Source organism: Diprion similis, chromosome 8 (genome assembly GCF_021155765.1).
Source record: "Diprion similis isolate iyDipSimi1 chromosome 8, iyDipSimi1.1, whole genome shotgun sequence".
In the NCBI taxonomy this organism is placed as follows: domain Eukaryota; kingdom Metazoa; phylum Arthropoda; class Insecta; order Hymenoptera; family Diprionidae; genus Diprion; species Diprion similis.
In genome coordinates this window covers 3790245-3814363 of record NC_060112.1, presented here as the reverse complement: position 1 = coordinate 3814363, position 24119 = coordinate 3790245, and the positions used below count along the sequence as shown (strand labels likewise).

General features: G+C 34.4%; 1 protein-coding gene across 15 annotated transcripts in view; it reads left to right on the top strand.

Annotated features, from left to right (window-relative positions):
• The window catches only part of LOC124409983 (glutamate-gated chloride channel), a 75006-nt gene extending 52614 nt beyond the window's left edge, over window positions 1-22392 (top strand). For 3 of the 15 annotated variants that reach the window (XM_046888025.1, XM_046888030.1, XM_046888019.1), the window contains 9 exons: window positions 3246-3310; window positions 5675-5895; window positions 6390-6472; window positions 8650-8790; window positions 12581-12733; window positions 13774-13988; window positions 17327-17377; window positions 20624-20758; window positions 21799-22392. In XM_046888025.1, coding sequence (XP_046743981.1) covers window positions 3246-3310; window positions 5675-5895; window positions 6390-6472; window positions 8650-8790; window positions 12581-12733; window positions 13774-13988; window positions 17327-17377; window positions 20624-20758; window positions 21799-21945 — 1211 coding nt within the window. In that variant the 3' untranslated portion in view covers window positions 21946-22392. Of the gene's footprint in view, window positions 1-3245; window positions 3311-5674; window positions 5896-6389; window positions 6473-8649; window positions 8791-11592; window positions 11692-12580; window positions 12734-13773; window positions 13989-17326; window positions 17378-20623; window positions 20759-21798 lie in introns of all 15 variants that reach the window. The other 12 variants (XM_046888021.1, XM_046888017.1, XM_046888028.1 and 9 more) reach the window with 9 other exon arrangements.
• The last annotated feature ends 1727 nt before the right edge of the window (window positions 22393-24119 follow it).

The following is a 24119-nucleotide window of genomic DNA, read 5'->3' as shown; positions in this document are numbered from 1 at the left end:
TGAGTCGTTAGTCATTCCATTACCGCAAACGTTTCGGTTACGCCACTTCAAACCGTTTAGTCGATAAAACTTTACTCCAATCAGCTCAGAATCCTTGCCCAAGAGCTGTGCTTTAACTTTATACTTAAATACACCTTCTTTAACTTCGCCCCTTTACTTTTGTCTCTCTCTGTACATCTCTCTTTCTCCATTTTTCTCCGAGCCTTCAAACAAATCAGTATCATTATTCAATTAAATGAACTAAAATCATTCGAGATCAAATTAAGCGTGTTGAAAAGATCTTCACTAAGCGTAGGTGCGTGCTTTTAGGAATGGTCAACCTCACGGAGAATTTAACTGAAAATTTGTTCCAAACGATTTCTGGAAAATCAATTTAGAAAAGAAATAGAAACTATGTTCTATGTTCTGGTAAAATTGAGAACGCGATACAATTTTGTGGTTTGTAAAAACGGAGAACACTCACGTGGTCCTAATTTATTTCTTTCCTTTTCCGTTCAGTAAAATTTAACTTGATCGACTTTTGGTTAGACTTTGTCAACTTGGATTTTTTTTGCATCGTTCTAGTGTTTTATACCATTTTTTACTGCGAAACACTCAGCCAGAATTTCAGCCGCGTTATCAAATTACAACACCGATGATTTTTTGGTACGCCGTTGACACTTTCGTACACATAAAATCGCGAGGCTTGCTGTCGAAATTTTTTGCACGATTCTATTTAGCAAATAGGCTCATATAATCACACATAAGCTGCACATAACTCGATTTATCACGTCAATTTTTGTAAAGCGAAATAGTTGCATTTTGACCCCTTGTTCGCTTTCTTTTTATTTCTTTCTCTCTCTTTTTGTATTCTACGCCTCACTTCTCTTTTAATCTTTTACTCGTAAATTATTGTTTACTTATAATTACTTCGCCCCCTTTTCTCTCCTCCTTTTTTCCCCACCTGACTAGGATTTTCTCTGTTCCACTTTACGTCGTATTATAATGTTATCCCGATTTCTCGCCACGCGTGACACGATTAAGAGTCGACAAAGCCGCTCAAGTGAACGGAAATACCAATATCCACTTATGTGGATATATAAGAACCGTTAGACATAGGAAAAAGTGTAATTCCATTAAAGTTACCAATAATCAACGTCGGGTCCAATTAGCCATCGGCTGTCTATGTACGATTCAAGTTCGAGAGAGACTTAACAATGATCGATTAATACAGTGAATTAATCCTTTTTTGTTTTGAGAAAAAACGAACATTATATCTAAGTCGAACATTACTTTCCTCACGTATCCATCATATTTTCGTCTCTTTTCTTCTCATCATCATCCACCAGCAAGAAAGTACATAAAAACAGAAAACTATTAGATTTCTTTGTATGAAAATTGCGGCAGAATTATGTTCCTGTCGATTTTTTATTTCTTCACTTTTCGTCCGCAGAATGATTTTATCTAACTCGCGTAAAGTATCGTCATTAAATTCGCAACTAAACGGTGTTTAATAAAAGAAGATCATCGAAATCGCAACCGAATCGAGTGTCTCTTTCCTCTCGCTCGGTAAATCAGCCACGAAAAAAATGATTTTTCAACAAAATATAGCTGAATGAAACGATGACATTTGTTATTAATGACTATATTGAAATTTCTTCGTTTCTGGCTGGTTCACATGCGCCCAACGAATACATTGTTTATACCTGTTACATCACAGGTACCTTCATAAATTTATATATATATATTGAATATTGTATGAGCAAGTATTATAGGATATTATAGTAGATTGCATTGATGTTCTGCAAACATATGGCTTGTATAATAATTTTTTTTTTTATTCAAACGTTGACGAGGGTTTGAGGGAAAGAATCATTTCAGCTGCCTAATTCGAGACATGATGTAGTGGCGAGTGAACAGTGTTTGACTTTCGTTCCAGTAATGAGTTTAGCTATTCCGAACTTCGATCCCTTGTTAACGAGCTGCGCATGCGCACTGCGGCATGGCAAAAATGGCTTTGCGTTGTTACAGCTTTCCAGCTTCAGCTATACATGCATAAATATTGTAGTTTTACCGTATTTATAAGGTGGAGGTATTTATTATACGTAATGATCTTTGGTACGTCAAAATTTAATTAGCGACGACACGTGATCAAATCGATCCATTGATCGGAATTTCGCATAACTATAAAAGTTAACAATTTTTTGGGATAAATTTCGTACCAAAACTTGGTGAAAACTTTGAGGTATTTGTCTGGTCTTCCTTAGATTGCCTAATACGTTTTCTGAACCATTAAAATAAATCTAAATTCTAATCAATTTTTACACACATATATCTATATGATAGCTATGACCACAATTATGATCAGAAAATTCTTCTAATTTGTTTTATTTACATCTTTACGGATTCTCCATAGAATTATAAAGATTCCGCGTAATATTATCTTACGTGAAGAATCGATGTGTGCTATGTATGTAATTATGCGTAATTGCTATGTACGCCATCAATGAATTGAAGTGATCTAGAGCAACTGAATTTCGATATAGTCATTTCAGCAATGATATAATTTTCTTTATCTTTTTGTCAAACTTCCGATGAAAGATCATCGCAACTTCAAGACTAGAAGTTCTTATTTCAGAAAGATCCGTAAGCACGAAACGGCGAGTAATGAAGGAGAATATGAGAGACAAAAAGACACTTAGAATTCACGTCGAGACCTGTTATAATTCATTGCTAGAGTGATCGAGAGTGTCGTTGAGATATTGTACATACCACTTGAAACAAGACACGGATCTGAAAGCTTTATTTACAGTCAAGTTGCTCGATCGCCCTTCCGCAAAAATTTTCAAAGATAAAATTCACTCCCCCATTCAATGTTTCTCCCTCTATCTCTCTGCTACTGTCTTCTATGCTTTTGTTCCACGTTGGTGCTCAAGACCTGTCGAGACGTCAGCCGAGGGGTTACCACGTGCATTGTTATCCAGTGTGGGATGGAATTCTAAAAGTGCTATAAGAATTGAAGAATCTTTCACCTAAGTCGAGAGTAAAAATGATCTTTCCCTTTTGTAGATAAAAATAATGTGGAATGAGATTGATTTTTTTATTTAATTTACGTTTATAGCTCTTCAAATTCCATGCAATACTCGGTAATGATGAGCCATTCAAAAAATTTTATTATTTCGACGTGTGCAGATTTACAGGTGCAGCAATTTATATTAAAGCATCGTGAAAAAAAATTTTATGGTCAATTTGTTGATGTGTTTCAGGCACTCTGACCGTGAACGTAAGCGTGCTGCTATTGAGTCTGGCTTCGCCGGACGAGTCAAGCTTGGTAATTTTTTAATACCGTATACATATACACGTAATGAAGTTAATGGTAAATCGGAGCAAGGTAGAATTGAGAAGGTTTATTGGCCAAAATCGATACTCTTTATTAATTTTATCAGGGGATAGTTGTACATAGAGTATTTATAAAATTATCATATTTGTAAGTTAAGACGGTTTTATTTTACACATACAATGATATAAGATATTGTAATTGCAAATCAAAAACTTAGAGATCGATGCTTTGTTTCAAATTGACTAAAAATTGTTGAGAAAGTTTTATAGATTTGTTAGATTTCCCCCTGTGATGGCTAATTTTTTTCAGGATACTATTTTCTATATATTCACCAGGATTTTCTTTTATCTGTTGGTATCAATTATTTAATTTTACAACATTGCACCGGTTTTGATTCTGGTCCACAAATCGCAATCTTGAATCTCACCTCATGGAAAGTAAATCTGTTTTGATAATTTATAGAAAATAGTCTTCTAATCAAAATCTACCATCTCAGAGTGAGATTGACGAATTTTGAACTACCTTGAAGCGGTTCGAAGCGAAACATCGATTTTGGTTGCTTCTGATGATATCGTACTTCCATTATTTTCTATTTTCGTATTACAAACTTGGAGCTATTAAAATCTTGCGAATCTATGAATTTGATGAATACTCAAAAAATCAAAATAAAAGGAGAGAACAAAGAAGAAATATAGGGATGAGAGTACCGACTCTTCGAAAGGAGTATCAAGAGGGGTCAAGATTCGAGGTTGAAATCCCACTCGCGAGTTCTTTTGAGTCGAACAAGAAGTGGGAAGGTCGGGACACCAAGTGGTAGTAGTAGAAGTAGTAGCCCAGTAGCAGCCTGCCGAAAATTCTCTTTGTCCGATGGGAATGAAGGAGCACTTAATCCCGATCAAAGTCGAAGCCAAAATGGTGTCAGAACGTGGGGTTGGCCAGGGACAAGGCTGCTCGCCGGAATTGGACGAATCGTTGTTCGGACGCTACCAAGATCCGGTTTTTACCCTGGGTTGGGGGAACAAGATTAATGTTTTTTCTTATCATCACAGTAAGAGTCTAACAGCATGGCGGCATTTAGTTTTTGCCAGTGGAACGATCGCCTCGAGGATTATTATGGGCGTTCGTTTTTTTTTTCTCAACGTTTAAGAAAGTTTTGAATTTTTTTGGGGGTTAAAATTGAACTTGTGATAATCACGTCAGCGAAGTTTCAAGATTTATCGATTCTCGTGACATTTGAACTACTACATACGAATTTTAACGAAACAAGTAATTTCACTGTCTGTTACGAGTCCTTTTACGATGTCGAAAATTGCCTACCCTTCCGTAAAATGCTTTTCATAGGAATCCGAAGAAATTCTACAGCCATCCCTGTAGTATGGAAATCAAAAGTTACTATTTAATTTGAAATCTTTTTGCAATTATTAACGATCAATTTACATCGGCCACTTGTAAAATAAACTTTACATATAAAATTTATTAAATGAATACGACAAAATTGAGTATCAAAATCAGTTTTTAATCTTCATAGATATTATTCAATTGAAATTTCATTTAAATAATGTCAATTAGTGCCGTAAGAATATTAGAAGAAATATTTATTTTTACAAGAATAGAAGAAATATTAATTTTTTACAGACAGATGTGATGATGACAAACACACCCTTATTTAAAGAAGTGATGAATTTGGTGTTCTGACGGAATAAAAAATTAATAATTGGGTTCGAAAAACTAACGAAAATCACTACTTCGTTTCTTGATTTCATCTAACGCAATGTGCGAAGAGAATTAAAAATCTAGCGTAATGGAATTTTTGCTTGTAAACGATTAGAAGTAAAGGCCGAACTAAGAACTTGCGGAACTTTCGTTTCGGGTCTTGCATTTTAAAAAAAAATGTAGACCCCAAACCCGTCACTTTTTTAATAGACAAATCAAGGGTACGTGATCGTTGTGGTCTCACCCATCTACAAAAAAACTAAAAATACAACTCAACCTGCGAGCTGGAATAATATAACTCAATCGATTTTACGTCTAATTTGACTGGACTATGATTTCTATATAAATTCATGAAAACTTCCAAGTGTATGAATTTCTAAACAGTTCCGTATTCTTGACGGTAAATTTCAGGTAACCATTTTTAGAAAAACTGTTGAAATGAAACTGGAAAAATTTTCGTGACACTTTCTAAGGACCTTGACGAACATAGCAATAAAAACATATTGTTGCAGAGACAAATGCCACGCAATTCTACAAACCCATGGTTGCAGTTTCTAAACAATAATGTAGCGCCAGTCCGTAACGTATGAGAATGGATCATTTCCGTTTTAATCTTATTTCGTCCTTGTTCCATCGGTGCAGAAATACGAGGTAGAGTTCCTCCTGCAGCAGCAGTGGTACGACCCTCGTCTGCGTTACAGCAATCGTTCGAGCTACGAGTTCTTGAATGCAATTCACCACCACAACGATATCTGGCTGCCGGATACCTACTTCATTATGCATGGAGACTTCAAGGATCCCCTAATCCCGGTGCACTTCGCCCTGAGGATATACAGGAACGGGACTGTGAACTACCTGATGAGGTGTGTAATTTTATCACTATCCCTTGTCCCACCTCAGCCGTCCAATCCTTGCTAAGCTCTGGACATTAGGAATGTGTGTGTGCGTTAAATTGGACTCAGGGGTGTGGCTTTGCTTTGGTGTTTTTTTCTACTATCACAGAAACGATTGCTTTACTTACAAAACGCATGCAAAAAGGATATGAAGGATATTTATTGACTGGTTTAATTCACTTCACGTGATTCTTTAAGAGTCTATAAAATTTCAAATATCTTTAAATGAGTTTAACAGACTTTAAAGTAGTAAAAATTACGTTCAGAAGACTTTGACGAACATCGACAGACTGTGATGAAGACAAAAAAAAAAACGTCAGCTTTCTAGATCAAGTTTTGTTTTACAACACAACTCCAAAAGACATTGGACGACTTAAGAAACAACTTTACCTCACGAAGCAGCGAATTTCGATTTGGATCATGAAAGTAAAGGAAGAAAGAACAAATATTTCAATCTGTTACAGGCGTCATCTCATACTTTCGTGTCAGGGTAGGCTCAACATATTTCCCTTCGACGATCCAATGTGTTCATTCGCCATCGAAAGCAGTGAGTATATACACGTTATAAATATACATATATATAATAAATAAGGCAAACAATGCAGGAACGAGTTTAAAAACCTTGCGGACCCGTTGGTACCTCGTGACGTTGAGGGTACCCAGCCGCATGGTGGCGCGCTGTGCGCAAACGGGGTCTAGAGGGCGCGCGCGCAGCTCCCGGCCTCACGCGCGTGCGCGATTCACTTAGAATCGAGCCCTCGAGTAGGTAGGACGTACTGCTAAATCTCCTTATTCTGCCCGCGCGTGCGATTACCGCGTTCTTCCCGCGCTCGGATGGGTGTCGAGTTCTTTCCATCTCACGTAGTTTTAAGGATCGCGTTTTTAGGGTTGGTTATGGGAACGGGGTCCACCTTTTGGTGACCTGAGGTGCCCGTTCCTAGGCGGAGTGTCGACGCGGAGGCACACTTGTCGCCTGAGCACAACAGCGTTGGATCCCCGAGAAATCAGGACCGCTGTTTGCACGGCCCTGAACCATTATGGACGCTCCCCGTTACCCCACATCCACGTGACAGTCGGAAGTGCGGCGTGTTGATGAGTTGTACATACTTGGTAGGGTAGATTAAGATTGCTGAATGATCATTCAATTTAGGTGAATTTTTTTAATAAGGAATGCGCCAGCCAATTTATTACTCTGCGCTCTGTAGCCTACCGAACTGATTTTTGTTGAATAAATACAGGACTTGCTTCGGTTTTTCCCTCTAAACCGTGAGGGTTGTTGTGCCAAAGCAAGCGCTCTCTTATCTCTCGTGAAATTGTGGACTTTATCTATTCACCCTCTCACTCATTCAACCCATCCCGATTAGCTTTGGAATCGAACTATAGACAAGTAACCAAACACGGGGCGAATGAAGGGATCGATTCGTTTTAACTAAACGTCCTCAAAACGGGGGAAACGTGGGACAAATAGGCTGACATTTTGTAACTCGATACTGAGATTAGCGCTTCAGCCAACAGACTTGGATCCTACCGGGAATATCCGAACCAATCGAAAGCCTGCGTTGGGTTTCAGAGGGATTATTTTTACTTTTTTATGAATCGTTTTTTTTTTTTCATATAGCTGCTATCGGTCACTCCTCGACTTTGAGTTCGACTAACTAACAAGCGTGAGTGATGTTTTCGACGTCATACAGACTTGATTTTTTGCCAATTAATTGGAGCATTCGTTTAGACTAATAGTATTAGTACGATACAAAATTATTGTCGTCGTGCACAGTAAGAGCAATGAAAGTTTTTCAATCAATGCGGGATGACAATTGTCTTGCATTATGACTTTTCCAAAAGGAAACGATCAAGTTGATTAAGATATTTTCGAAATAAGAGTATTTAGGCAAGAAAAAAAACTAATAACAATAGCAACAGAATGAAAAACCAACGGAACGATGGCATTTCTTTTTATCTTTGATCGACCAAAGGACTTCATATTTTTATTTCATTATTGTAAAATTCTCCAAATACTTTTCAGGAGTAGATGAATTTCTTCTTTTCAAATTCAAAAATTTCGAGATTTTTTTTAACTCATCGACGATTCTTTCGGATTTAATGCACAAACAAAAATTGATCGTAATCGCTCAAGTAAATATGAAAAGGCAAAAGTGTTATTTCGGCATTTCTTAACGAGAGGAAAACCAACGTTTCAATTCTGCACGGAACTTTTACTACTTAAAGTTGGAACAATAACTTATTGCAAAAACAAAAAAGTAAAAAAAAAAATTACGCAATCTATCATAAGTACAAATGCATCAAGTTTTTGTGCAATTTTATTATAATTATAATTATTCGTGACATTCAATTGATTCCTCGCATAAATCAATTAGGATAATAATAGTAATAATTATTTTTGTATAACTATGAAGCAGAGAAATCCGAAATAACGATGTTGATTTTGTTTACAAAAACCTGAAAGTCATAATAGTAATTACGAAAACTACAAGTAATTTTATAATATTCATGTACATCTTAACTATGTGGGTAGCATAACATATTTGTTGTAGTTTTCAATGAACTGAAGTAGGTACTTTAAATCTCTAATTATTTAGGAATTGGAAAAGAATCTAAACCAACTGATTTTAGTTTCTTTGGTTTATATCCATACCTAGATAAAATTTGACCTGTAAAGACCCGATTAACTTGACAGATTTTCGAAGTGAGCTTTTAACTTTCCAGTTTCGTACGAGCAAACGGCGATAACCTACGTTTGGAAGAACGACGAAGGGACCCTTCGCACCAGCCCAAGCCTGACCACCCTGAACGCATATCTCATTCAGAACCGAACCATACCCTGCCCCATCAAAGCCAGCTGGCGGGGTGAGTGATAAAAAGTCCTCCTTCCCCCCTCTCTCTCTCTCTCTCTTTTTGTCTGTCTTTCTTTAAATTGCCCTCCTTCTCCTCCAAACCCTCCTCCCATCTCGCTTTTCATATCTCTCTGCTTTTTATCTTTGAAATTATATGTTTTTCGGTTTTAGTTTTCATTCCAAACGTGGTTGATGGTATTTTTTCATTACTCACACTTGAAAATCCCTGACGCAAATGAAATAGACATTCTTTGGTTCTCTAATTCATTTGTGTCCTGGAGATCATAAATATCTGAAGAATTAGGAATTTTTACCCGATATAATAAAATCGGATAGTTACCGAGTCATCAACTCACAAAATTACAAAATTACAACATTGAAAAAATTAAAAAAAATGTAAAATCACAAAATTTTTGTAACGTGGAAATTTTTTTAGAAATCTTGCAGAATTTGAAACGTTGCCGACAAATTTCACAGCTTGTCTGTTGTTTGTAGATGATAAATAATTCCGCACTGAGCGGTGGCAAAGGTGGCTATTTTTACGAAAAACTGGGCTACGTTCGTACCTACGTAGCACGCGATATATATATGTATACATTTGAGTATATACATGCCGAGGGCGGATCAATAAGCTAAACTAGCCGCTCCGGAAACCAGACTTAATTCGCGTATCCAGCGTCGTTGCAAAATTTTTTTTGTTTTCGAATTATTTGCTCCTATCTTCTCTTAGCTTTTTATCTCAAACTGCATCTGTAATTAAGATTAATTAAAAGGAATGACTTTTTGTCACCTTCGAGATCAATTCTCTAAAAACGATAATTTTATTCAGGAGTGTGAAAGATTTCGTTAACTGTACTCGCGAATAAGTTAAAGAATGAATTATTTTTCTGTAATTTCTAACAATGGGAGGGTAATATGCTTGCATCACCGATTCGATCCACCTTTATTACTCGTGTAGGTCATGATCAGAAGTATAACAGGTGCAAATAGTAAAATGCGCTTCTCAGTCAGTTCCTAGAAATTAATTAAATGAATTATCAATTGATTATTAGTCAGACTTAAAAATAAAAATTGATAATCAAAATTTTAGTGCATTTTACATGAACCTCAAGTTATTAACAATAAGATCGTGGCGCAGCGGAAAAAGCCCCGTTTCGTAGGTGCGGGATCGCTCGGTCAAATCCCGCCGGTGAATTTATTTTCTCTATTTTTTTTTCCTTTACGTATCCTGTCATCAGACAAACAAATTTTGGCCGCAAACTACGCATATTTTATTATGCTACAGAAAATTGGTGCTGACAATTGATGGTGTACTAATTTTAATTTTTAATTCTGATTACTCATCAATTGATAATTAATTTAATTCATTTCTTGGAAACTGCTGAGAAGCGCATTTTACTACTTGCACCTGTTATACTTCTGGTCATGAACTACACGTGTAATAAAGATGGATCGAATCGGTGATGCAAGCATCTTACTCTCCCCTTGTGAATAAAAATTCATCCATCTATAATTCTTAGCAGTCATTTTAAAGGAAAGGGATGAAACTTTCGTTTTTCGAGTTGGTGTAAAGTTTTCATTTCCCTTTTGTCTCATTCTTCCAAATTATAGATTCATCGTAAGTTTTTAACGCTGCTTAAAGCATTTCTTCATTTCTCATTCTCCGAGACCTAAAAACTGTGACATAAATTTGCTGCACGTGGTTATCAGCGGAAGATACCGTAATTGAATCATCGATTTAAATTAAATCTTGCGATTTGAGTGACGGGCGTATATTTACCGATAGTGAAAAGCTCGTATTTCCGGGAGTTAACAGAATTTTTCGTAAATTTCACGTAACTGGGATACGTTAAGTAAAAAATGATATTAATAAAACAATCTTCCACGTAATCATTATATTGATTCAATGATACTGATTCGTTTTCTAGCATTATTTCAACGTCTTATAATCACGCACATACATTCATGACAGTACAAACATAATAGGTGCAAATTATACGATACAATTTACATAAAAATTATACTTTCATATCATATAGAGCTTTGGCTGTGCTTCTAGATTTAAAAACGTTGATTTTTTACTTGTAGATTATACGATTATTTTCTCCTTTTATCTCTCTTGTTATCACAAATTATTTTGTTTCGCCGTGGTTTGATTCGTCACTGATGTACTTTTATATGTACAACGTACTCCTATATAATTATGTACACACACACACAGCATATTCACACATATGAACATGTATAAATAAAAAATACAAACAGATAATCATTATATCCATTATGCATAGTACATTGTAATAAGTACCCAATACCGAAAGCAAATGTTTTATTTGACCGAATGAAACAGAGAAAATAATTTCTTTTCAATTTGTGAATAAATGATCAGTTATCGGAATTATTTGATCCGCCATTTTCTTGTTGTGTGGGATTCGCTATTACTCGCAAAAATCCAACCACGGTGAAGCGCTGGTATGCTTGGTCTAGATAGAAACTAGTGCGATGGTGTGGTAGAATAGTGAAAGCGAAAAAATTGATAGAAATAAAATAACAATAATAACAACAACAACAATAACAATAGTAATGGAAGAATAATTCTATTCACATTGTATATACCTATCTATAAATATATATCTTACAAACGATGGAATATATATTAAAATATTCAGCCGATTAGAACATTAGAGAAAAGAAATTTCCGGAAGTAAATTGAAAAAAAGAAACAAGAAAAACAGACAAGTAGAACAAGGAGAAAAATGGAAGCGAGTGAAGATCGTTAGGGAGTCGGAGGCACATAGGAGCTGTTATGTTGCAGCTGACGGACAGCTGATACCTGACTACGAGGATGATGATGAATTCGATGAATTTGGGGACTCAAAGTGTTCGCTGTGCCAGCGCAGGTTTGAGGAACAAGGTAAAAAGCCGCCTTATCCCCGATCCCTACGTATATACAATGTGCACATATACATACATGACGTTAAACGATGCAGTGTATGTATGTGGTACACTTTATAAATTTATCGTGCGATGAGAATTGCGTTACACAGCGCGTATATCATATGGTAGAAGCTGGAGAGAGAGAGATCGTTTTACAGTTTCGCAGGAGGAGAATTTTTTTTTTTAAACAAGAATTGAACAGAAAAAAACCGGACCAAGCTTACCAACGCCTGACCCTTATCCCTCGGCCCTTAATTTCTATCTTTGATTTGGCGTCGTTTTTTCATTCAAGTATTAATTTTTTTAGTTCATTTTTTTCTATTACTACCTGCGATAAACTTCAGCACACGTTTGTAAAGTCTTTTTAAAACAAATATATGTTATTTAACACGTAATTATATAGACATTTATTGTGTTACAATGATCAAATGATATGAGAAAAAAAATATCGAGACTGTTATGTTTTTTTTTACTGTCGCTAATATTGCTACTGTTATTATTATTGTTATTATTATTACCTTTATTTAGATTTTGGTCAAAACCTTTTTTACATGTTTAGGTTGATGCTTTGTATGCCTGCAGCCGTAGTTGTTCCATCAAATACATTAAACATATATTGTCGTGCAATATACGTTGTTGACTGTGGCCCGAAGAAATTTCCAAAAATCATAAAAATTATTAATCATGTGTTATTCTTAATCTTCACCTGTTCATATTAGCTAGAAATAACGTAAAACTGAAATTGAAACAAAAAGAGCAAAGATAGTTGTAGCAGGTTGAAGTGCAAGCATTTTACGTCACAAACTTGTTACGTAATCATCCTAAGATTGACAAGAAATATTGAGATTGATCTATTCGTAATCTAGGTAATTACAGTTGCTTGAAAGTTGATCTCATTTTCACGAGAGATCGAGCCTTCTACTTCACCACCGTCTTTATACCCGGAATCATCCTGGTCACAAGCTCTTTCATCACGTTCTGGCTGGAGTGGAACGCGGTGCCAGCGCGCGTCATGATTGGTGAGTTTTTCCGTCTCTGAGTAAAAGTAGAAACAAGAAGAAACAGATACGAGTGAAAGGCTAACTCTCGTTACTGAAAACGTACTCCGGATATACGAAACACGTGACTAATTCGGACGGTGGTCGAAAAATCAATATGGCTGCCGTTGAGCTCCACCTGTGATTTTGTTTCGGTTGTAAAATTGTTGCGAACACTCCGAGCTTATCGAGCGATGTTTTTTCGGAAAAATGACGATGGCACGAATCTTTCGGTAAAAATTTCGTCTCCGCTGAATGGCGAACAACCCGGAATTCAGCAGCTGCGATGTGCGTGGGGTCAGCAGAGCGACTTTATACCGCGGTCGATAATGTCACGCATATTGTTGATCTGACGCAAGCCTCGGGGTTCAATCATGTACCAGTAGCTGCTCCTTATCTTGATCGACCCACTCGTACCTGGAGGAATAATAATAAAAAATGCTTTCCGAGTAATCCGCGTACGGTGGGCACCAAGGGGCACGCTTTTCTCAAGGAGTCAGATTCCGCTCAACGATATAAATGGAACACGAAACGTCGTACTTGCCCACTTCGTCGCTTTGAGAACCTCGTTCGCGACGTTCTGGCATGAGCCCCTAAGTTCTCAACGATGGAACGAAACGCACGCAGGACCCTGAACCGAAGGCACATAACGCGATTACGAATCCCGTGGTTTTTACCGGGAAAGATTCATATCGTGACCTTGATTCGATATCCGAGTTCTGAGCACACTTGAGTTTTTCTTTTACATTCACCCTTTACCGCGAAAATGGAATCTCTGCATCATGAAAGAAAATTTTTCCTAAAATATGAGAAGAAACGTGAATAAAGGCTGAAGAAAAATTGTTGAAAATTCTTCAGACTGACCGTTTTTCGATTACATTAAGGCTCTGCGATTAGTCGAAAAAACAGTTTAATAGGTGGATTACACGAAACTTTGATAAATTGGTTGATTGAAAAAATAATAATCGAAATCTATGATTAATCATTTAATCCCACCCTTGTTTCTTGTTGCAATATTACAGGGGTGACTACGATGCTCAATTTTTTCACAACCTCAAATGGCTTCCGCTCGACGCTTCCGGTCGTGTCAAATTTGACTGCGATGAACGTATGGGATGGTGTCTGCATGTGCTTCATTTACGCCAGCCTCCTCGAATTCGTATGCGTGAATTACGTGGGCAGGAAACGGCCTCTTCACAATGTCGTCTACCGCCCAGGCGAGAATCCCGTCACCCAGGTACTTTTTGAATATTTTTATACATGATACATCTTTAGTTTATTTATTTATTCAGATTATTTTCCATTCCTCCCGATTCGAAAGTAGAACTTTAAATTTTAATCACTTTCAAATTCTCACGAGAATTTACTACGCGTAAAATAATTAAACAGAGAAAAAAAGCTTACTTTTTTAATTGTTATTTTTTATTTGTCAGATTGTATACTTGAATAATTGCGATCTCCTATTTACTGATGAAGAATTTTACGGGTTTACAACGAATTTTATCGTGAATTTTCAAGTTAACTGCACCATAATACACCTGCCACGTGTAAATTCTATAAGATGCGAAAATTATTTACAATATTCAAAATTTCCATCTATCCGTCTCTTACAAGTTTCAAAGAAAATTCATCCTCTAATATTAATTATCGTTGAATAATTTTCCCTTATTTTGTTATTTGTGTCGTGTAAAATCTCTGCCATCTTACGAACGTGACCTTAAAAGAATAAATTACATGTAAGCTATTGCGTTATACAGGACATTAACGATGCAATAGCGTAAAATTAGGCAAGTGTAGACCATGACTATTTACTGAAAAAAATATACCGTACTATAAACCGTTATAAAATTATTTGGGTTCCCATACACACGTAACAACATTTTCGTATATCTTGTAGTTACAGACGCAATGCAATATGTTTCACTGAAACAAAAAAACTCTGCGAGAAGTCAAAATTGCAATTGACTCTCGTATCTGTAGTCTTTCTAGTTAAATTATCGAATATATACAACTTAAAAGGGTTTCTGAGGGAAACATAATACGAACAAAAAGAAAAAAAAAATATGTTTATAAAGAATTCGCGCAGTTAAATTGAACTTCTAAAAAGAGTTTAAAAAAAAAATAATTATATATTTCTTTCACCAGTCAATATCCCATTTCGTTAATTTGTCAAAACAGATTCATCTCGTATGATCATGGCCGTTACTTGAATGCTGTGTAATATTTTTCGAAATTTATGGTTCCTTTCTTATTTTCGTCAACTTTTTTCTAAAAATTATTTACATCCATTCAAGTTTCATAAATTGTTTAATTGTTCTGTCTCGTTAATTGTTGTCAGCGCTTCTGATTATACACGATATATATTATGTATTTGTACACACCGGATCATGTACTTCTGTAACTTGAAATCAGTAGTTTTGTTTCATTACTTTTGTCGGTTTTTGATCATTATTTTTCTTACCACACATTTTCAGTTCATTAACAATTTTCTTTACTCCCTCACTTTCCTTCGGTTATGTCAAACACGTTCGTGCACCTGCAATTATATTGGTGTGATGCACAATGTACGTATTATATTATATAATTAATATACGTTATATATAGGTATATAATACAATACCTTACAATAGAGTGTTTGTAATTGAAGCTATTTGTCGCAAAGTTTCAGCATCAATTCACGTATTACATCTGTCATATTGTTTCATTTTTTTCAATCATTCTTCTCGAGTATACGAAAGCTGCGTGACACTCATACCGTAGAATTACTTGAGAAAAATCTACTTCCATTTTCTTCATAATTAATACAGAAGTTAGAAGATATATTCAAATTTCGAGTATCGAATCCTACGGTTTAAATACATCGCACAATCTCGATTGTAAAGGGCTGCATATCTCGCATGCTCTGTTATTTTTCTTTCTTCCTTTTCAATTTATTCGATTCAATTATTGAAAACTTTTTTCTGAAATCTGCGTTCATACACTATCGTATAATACCATGTATGTATATCATTTTTTTCCAACCGGTATAACGATTCCGAACCATCTTCTTCGTCATTTGTTACAATATTTTACGACACTGCTATTATGCAATCTATAACGACGTGTGTGAGCATAAATTTGAGTGCAGGTACTTAGGTTATTATACTGTTTCCTCACTGTTTTTTTTTTATGTTGCATGAATAATATTCTGTAATGCTATTTTAATCTATGACAGCTAAAACATCATCTTTTTTTTATCAGGGTGTTATTGCTGTGATGTTAGAAATTTTTCGATAATTTTTCATACACTTTTGGGGAATGAAATACTTTTACCAGTAAATTTCATTGTCACTGACAAAAAAAATGAAAGAAAAAAAAAATGGTCACACTTCACGTTTCTCAAAGTAAATTCACTGACATAATGTTTTAATTTATTTTTCGATATTCACCTCTTTTCTTGAAAAACTTTATCCCCCTGTAAAAGTTGAAACCACAATTGTGACGAAAGTAATTTTTGTGCTCATCTCAAATCTCGACTCGATCTCATCCGACGTAGAATATTGCCAGAGTTAGCCATAGTCAAATTTTCAAAATAGCTCCAAAAAGCATTGATCGCAGAAGATTAAAAAAATTTCAGAAGGGTTTTAGAATTTCATAAAATTATTCCTTATTGTAAAGAAAGTCGAATTAACCTGAAAGAAGATGAAAGAAAAAAAAAACAATCACGGGATTTTAAAAAATCGAACCAAGAAAAAAATTTGAGACGTGTCAGTTCGTGTAGAATTTAACCACGTGGTATTAGGGACTCAAATGTGATGCAAGGTGAGATTAATTTTCCCGCTTGTTAACAAAATTTGATTTCTGGAATAAATGTCTTTCGTTTTTTCTTAATTTACTTTCTCTTCCTCGGCGAGTATAAACAAGTTGAGATTTATACTCTCTTTCAATATTTTCATACATGTTTTTCACATCTGGTTTAATAATATTCGAATAAAGATAATCGTGCAAAGAAATAGTAATTTTCAAAATTCCTGTTCAAAGTGAAATCTCGAGCGTGCAAAAATAGATTACAAGTCTTACAGCACGAATGGATCATGATAAAGGATCTAAGTTTGAGGGGGTGCCCTAATCGATTTCGACGTTGACGTATATATCTCCAAACATCTAAGTCCACGCAATTCAACCGTGAAAAAGGGTTTCACAGCCCAGTTCCATACGCAATTCTGAACAAAAACACTCCAGCGAATTCTCATTTGACGCAGAAATCAGAAAATAGCATGAATTTTACGAATTTACTATTTCGATTTCATTTCATTTCTACATCCATTGAAAATTCATTGGACTGTTTTTGTTCAGAATCTCGTATACAATGGGGCTGTTAAGCTCTTTCTCGCGTTTGAGATGCGCGGACTTAGATGTTTGTAGATACATACGACAACGTCGAAATCGATCAAGGTGCCCCTTAACATTCGAATGCAATATCAGGGCTAGGATAAAAGTCTGCAGAACACAGGTTGATAGATAACTAAGTGTGATTTGGCTGATGGAAGGCTGGCGAGATGTAAGTCTCTTTGTTTGGTGTCTGTGATGTTGCAGCGGCTCCCGGCGGTGCTCAGCAGGATAGGCATAATATTGGCCAGCCCCCTGGTAAGATCCCCTTTCACCCTCGTCTCAGTCGCGACATTCCGTATTACATCCTTGACCGGGACGCCGCGACGTTAAGGAATTTTCAAAAATTGAAATAAAAAATGAGCAGTGAAAGTTGGACGAAAAAAAGAAATTTTCTCTAAGGAGAAAACATCCTGTATAGTAAAAACGTTCGAAAGTATCTGTCGAATTATTTTTCTTCTCTTTCCCTAAGTTCTTTCTTCGTTTTTTTCTCGTCAGTCTTTTCACATCACGGTGTAATACGAAATGGCGCAACCGTGCTTTATACAATACATACATACATGCAGACATACATTTTTTTGTTTTTTTTTTTGTTTTTTATGTATTGCCGTATGTGTTTCTTAATGCATAACGTATCACGAAAGCATTTGCCTGACTGCTGATCTCTAGAGTTGGGCAGTGTAACCTTTACGACGTATACATAATGATTTATCAATTATGCCTTTTGGTTCTGAACACCACGCACGACTCGCATGAAGATAATATATCATACATTATAAATAGGGCATTCGGTGCAAGATTTACTAGCCTCAAAATCTCACGATCTTCGATTTTATCTGCGACTGTTGCATTCAAATTGAATCCCTCTTATTAATTGAAAAATGGCGACAACTGGACGCAATATTATTTATATAATTTGGGAAGGAATGAGTGAAGAATATGACAAAATAGTATTCATTTGACTTTTATATCAGAATATTTTTTACACCTAGGAATACAGTTTGAAATATTTAGAATTGAATCACAGTTTGTGAGGATCTGAGACTAATTAAAGGCATTGAATTCCCCAATTTATATATATATATATACATATATAATAAATACATATTTATGTTAACGATAAATTATGAACCCAGCAGCAGTGGAATGGTGTCAAGTTATGAATTAGAGAAACAAAAAAAAACACTAATCGCATAACCAGTTGTTATTTTGATCCGCTTAGGACAGGCCACAGCGGCTCATTATTTTATTGCATGACTCGAAACGAACTGAATTTTTCATCAAGTATTATGATTTATTTTCAATTACTTATTTATTAAAAATTATAGTTGCAATAATGGGTGATATTTTTTTTATACTAATTCGAATTATAATTTCATTGCTCAGATTTTTCGTATGTATCGCATGAATTATAGAAAATTGATGAACAGGTTAAAACATTTACAAAATAATTGCATAACGCGACGACATTTTTTCTTTACAATAATGATCACGATAAATTACATTAATTGACTTTTCCATTAATTTTCGCTTCTCAAATTTTATTCTACTTAAGTTTGTGACTTTTGATTGAAAAATTAGGCCGTCAATTATTGCTTTCTCAGTTTTCTTTTACAGCAGTCTATTAACCATTATCGTTTTATTATCGCATGTTAGAATTTCATTATATGAGTACTTAGCATTCCTGCATACAATGAGCTTAGTTTGTACGTATTATTTCTGCTTTTCTTCTATCCGTTTTTCCAAAATGGTATAACAAACACGCACGTAGTTAGTTATTGCTGCACTTCTGCTTTGCCGTGTAATCTATCTATTTACTACTACTTTGACGCATCGTCTGCACTTACCGCATAAAATCTCATGAATTTTATATTCAAAATAAATCATTAAGAAAATAATTATAACATAATAATTGAATACCAAAAAGTAACAAAAAGTATCAGAAATGAATTTTTTTTTTTTTTCTCTTTTGAAAACAAAAAACAAAAGGAGGACCGTTATTATTTTTCTTTAAACTATTACATGATATGCAAATTGAGTAGTAGGTTGTTTTTATTTAGGATAAAAAAATTGATCGATACAAAGTTAATCTGCTACCCGTCAGATTGGACTGAAATATAATCGATCAAGTTGTAATTGAATGTGACGCAGCGCCTTGGCGTTCCACCACCCATAATAATTTATTTATGCACGAACCGATGTATTCAAGATTCAAATTTAAGTCAATCAGTATCTCATAATAAGAGATTACAAAATACTCGCAAGCACTTTCCAAGTAAACAGAACACTGTTTTCATAAAATTAACGGCTTAACCTTCGTCGATCGATTTTAGCTGTTTAGTTAAAAAATTAAAAAACGATGATCCAGTTTTTTATTATCAGTGCAAATTACAGATCAAAATTGTATGACATAAAATTTGTTGAAGGGACCTAGAAACAATTTACTAGCAAGAAAAAAATTGAAATATAAAACCATAGCTTATTGAATATTCTTTTTTTATTTTTGCAAATCATTCATCGCTTCCAAATGAATTAGTTATTCCAGAACGGATCGAATTTGCAACGTCTTATAAAATTACTCTTATTATCGGTCAGGTCATAAGATATCGGTAGAATAAAATGTGTTTATGTCTATATACAAATATACCTGTATTTATTATTCATGAAACAATTTGAGGATCAGACATTTTTCGGGAAATTTAGGTGACGTTATTACTGCAAATTGTGCGGAAATATTAGTTTGTTCAATTGAACATTCAAATACATTCGAAATTATTATTTTATTTTGTGCCAGTTGTTTGGATTCTTTAGTATAAGATTATCGGCAATTGTTAGGAAGAATTGACTTAAAATTTTTTACTTTTTTTAGTTTTTCTATTAGCTATGAAATATTCTTTGGTGAGAAAACAAATTTGATTACCCTTCAGCCAATCAATTTGTTGATGAGAAAATAAATACCTACAGATAGGGAGAAAGTTTTGTCGATTTATTTATTTTTATTTATTCATACGTCAATAATAATTTTGAAAATTTTCATATTAGCTTGCTATAAAAATTTCTGTATCCGTAGTTCCTCGTGAATTATGAGACCCTGAGTTGAAAAATTCAAACTATTCTTGAATTAGCAGAAAAAAGAAAAAGGAAGCTGAAATCTCCATCTGTACGATATATGAACACCAAAAAAATGTAGATACTATGCTGCGGCAGCATGTAAATTATAATTGGATCTGTACAATAAGGCATGTTGAATTTTTTCGAAAAAATCCTAATCCGGAAAAAAAAAATAAAACACCTTTACGATAAATAGTTACAAAACATCAAATGAGCGATCCGATTTTTCGAATAAAAATAACACGAAGAAAAACTCGGCCAGTGATAACATGATACTGATTATAAAAAATGGAAACCAGGCAAAAATTGAGCAAATTTTTTTTCGACTGAAAAATCACGGATCGCTCAAACTCCAGTGAAATAAAATTTTCTGCCACGGAGACCCTGTCACAGGGCGACAAGAAACGGGAGGGTGGCGGAGCAACGGTACCAGGGGGTGGAGGAGGGGCGCCGAATGAAATCGTCACCTGCACAAATTGCGGACCGAATCCATGCACGCACACAGCAACGAACGGATGTGCAGCCGAGGTATGCATCAACCCTTTCCACACATACAATTACCTTACTAACACCACTTAGCTGCAAGTCAAAGTCTTTGAATTAGGTGTGCAAATGAAAAATTCCATTAGTATCGTCGGATAAAATATCGAAATATAATTGACACGTGTTTTTTCTTTTTTTTATTCAACTTTTTCTTACAAAGATATAGCAGTTTGAAATTGACGCGTGACGTCACGATGTGCTTAGATATAGGTATATCACAGAGTGAAAAATGTTCAATATTATGACGTCATGTGGAATTCGACGTGCTATGTCTTTGTTAATGAATATTGAATTGAAAAAAGAAAAATATGTGTCAATTATTTTTCGACATTTTATCTGACGATACTAATGGAATTTTTCATTTGCACACCTTATTACACGCGTTGAAGATATCAATTTACTTGTCGTACGTATTTTAACCTCGAATTGCGAATGAAATTCTCTGCTAATTTAGCGAGGAAACTTTATTTCGTGTGAAAATTTCAGAATAAAACATGTTAGAAAAAGAGTTTAAGAGCGCCATCTAGCAGCAGAAATCACGCTAGGTTAGATTTGGTCATTTCGAATATCGTATTTATATGAAAAGAGTAGTTTCGACATATTTTTTATTCTGTATCAATTTTCCTTTCATGAAACATGGGCCTAAATAGTTACTAAAATCCTCAGCTGATCATTTTCCTTGCGCCATGTTGCTTTGCTGCGACTGTGACCTAACCTAACCTAACCCAATTGAATAAAAAAAGTTCCCAGGTACAAGAATTTTATTCTAAATTTGAACCATTTCATCTATAATCCATTCAACTGTCTCGAATCTGAACCTGGCGATTATAGAGAAATTGTAAAATCTGTTATTGAGGTTTTGTGAGAATAAAATTGTTCCGAACTAAAAAGCAGTGCTGCCAACTTAAAAATAAACGCAAAATTTCTCTATAATTTCCCCTATGACGTTCACATGTGTGTAGCTGTAGAGATGTGATTCAATGTGTAGATGTTGCGTGAAACGACACTGTAATGACCCTGAGTAGTGCTGCTTTGTGCAGGTGAGAAAAAAGGAGCCGCCGCATCCTATAAGAGTGGCAAAAACGATCGACGTCATAGCAAGGATCACGTTTCCGACAGCCTACGCCGTGTTCCTAATATTCTTCTTCATCCACTACAAGGGATTCTCCTAGAGTTTGGCAAATCTACGGATGAAAACACGACGACGAAATTTCAAACCCTCAGCGAATTATAGATGCTTTGTGAAGATTAATTATCGACAAGTCGATAAATGCTGGCAATCTCACGTTGCACCGAAGGAAAATTAAGAAGAATAAAATAAAATACCGCGAGCATTAAAACCAACTCGTTCCTGATGCGTTAATTATACATACATTCGTGACATAACTATAATAGCAATAAGAATTATACAGTACATACGCATACTTAGTATAAATTATACCTATATGTATAATATATAATAATATACATACAAAATATAATAATGATAATCAATGAACGATTCGTGTAAGATTGAAATGCGACAAAATATACCGACGTAACAAGTAGGAAGAGCCGAAATTAAATGAAAATGAATCGAAATCATTGTGCAATAAATGCTTAATTTAAAGAAAAAATACAAAAAAAAAAAAAAAAAAAAAAAAAAAAAAAAAAAAAAAAAAACAAAAGTAACATCATGCAAACTGTATTTCACGGACCATTATAATTTACTGTATCATAACAAGAGCGTCATTTTTACAATTACACTTTACGCTCACGGTATATAATGTCATGTGTATTTTATACAATTACATATGCACAGATATAACGCGTAAGTTGCGGTAGACGTACATCGATAATACACAAGTAAACTAAGGAGAGAAAAATTTGATAATTTTATCGAATTATTCAATTATTGTTGTTAAGAATTTTGGTAAAAATTTTTTTTAAATACTTTGGTCTGAATATTTTCGAAAGAATTTTCCTAAAATTATCTTTTGTCTGTAAAATAATTTTTTTCTCTAATTAATTTATATTTGAATTGAAATATTTTCCAATATTTGTGAACCATTCGGTGACAAATTCTTCTTCTCTAAAGAAGAATTTCTTTTTACATATAATCGCATGCTTTTATAGTAGCGAGCTTCGAAGAATATTATGTGACTTAAATTTCAACGGATTGTTGATAATTGCATTATGTATTAAACCCGGATCACACTCGATGATCGGTAATAAAAATTGTATTATTTAATATGATGCACGACGCAGAATCGCAATTGATATTAGATAATTGTTGTAATATTACTCACGTAAATATCGGTGAATATTAATTACATATTATAATAGCCTTAACAGTTGCGGCAAAAAGTGCTTAATCGTTTATTCGATTTTAATAATCTATAATAATTTGTCGATTGTCCGAACTACGAAAGGAAAAAAAAAAAGATTTGACGGTAGCAAAATGATGAAAACATATTAAATTCGTAAAATGTATGCATTTTTCGCAAACATCGTACCTACGTATGTAATATGAAAATATTGAAACGTAACTTAAGACTTCCTGTACGTCTTTGTACGGTTCGAATTTTCTGGTTTACAATCGCAGCGACAAAATGTCATAATAATTCGTACAATATTATGCATCTGGATACAGTTTACAACAAATGCGACTAAAATTTGAAACCTTTTACCAGATTCTAAACTTGTACATACTAATATTTATAATATTTGATCAAAAAGAAAAAAATTTGTTGCTAATTGATAATTATCGATACAATAAAGAATGAAGATTAAACTTGTAATCTGAGTCTTGTAATGTACGGGGATATTGAGGGACGAGTGATAGTCAAGCTATCGATCATTGAATCGATCAAGTAATATTGGCACGATTCGTCGCAACACGATTGATTTTGCGCACTCCTTGCAGCCTTATAAATAACGTTAATAAGAGTAAAAAAATAAAAATACATAATAGTCGACGAAAAGAACCAGAAACTGAAAGAAGAGAAATAAAAATTTAACAAAAGTTCGTCATTAAATTTGCTAAAATTAATCTTAATGATAATAATAATAACAACAATTTACTACATAAATCTCTCATTAATTAATTAATCACAACATACGTGCATATGAATAATGATACAATGAAAGTAACGAAAGAAAAACCAAAGAAACAATTATTATGTGGTGCTTTTTAAACGCTACGCTTTACATCCAAAATATATAAATAGTAAATTATTGATAAATAAGTTTGAGTATTATGTAATACGGTAAAAAATAGTTATCGAACTATTATAATATAAGAAGAAAATTATGAAATTTTATTTCTGTAGCTTGAATTATTACGGATTATCGTTATCGTCACTGT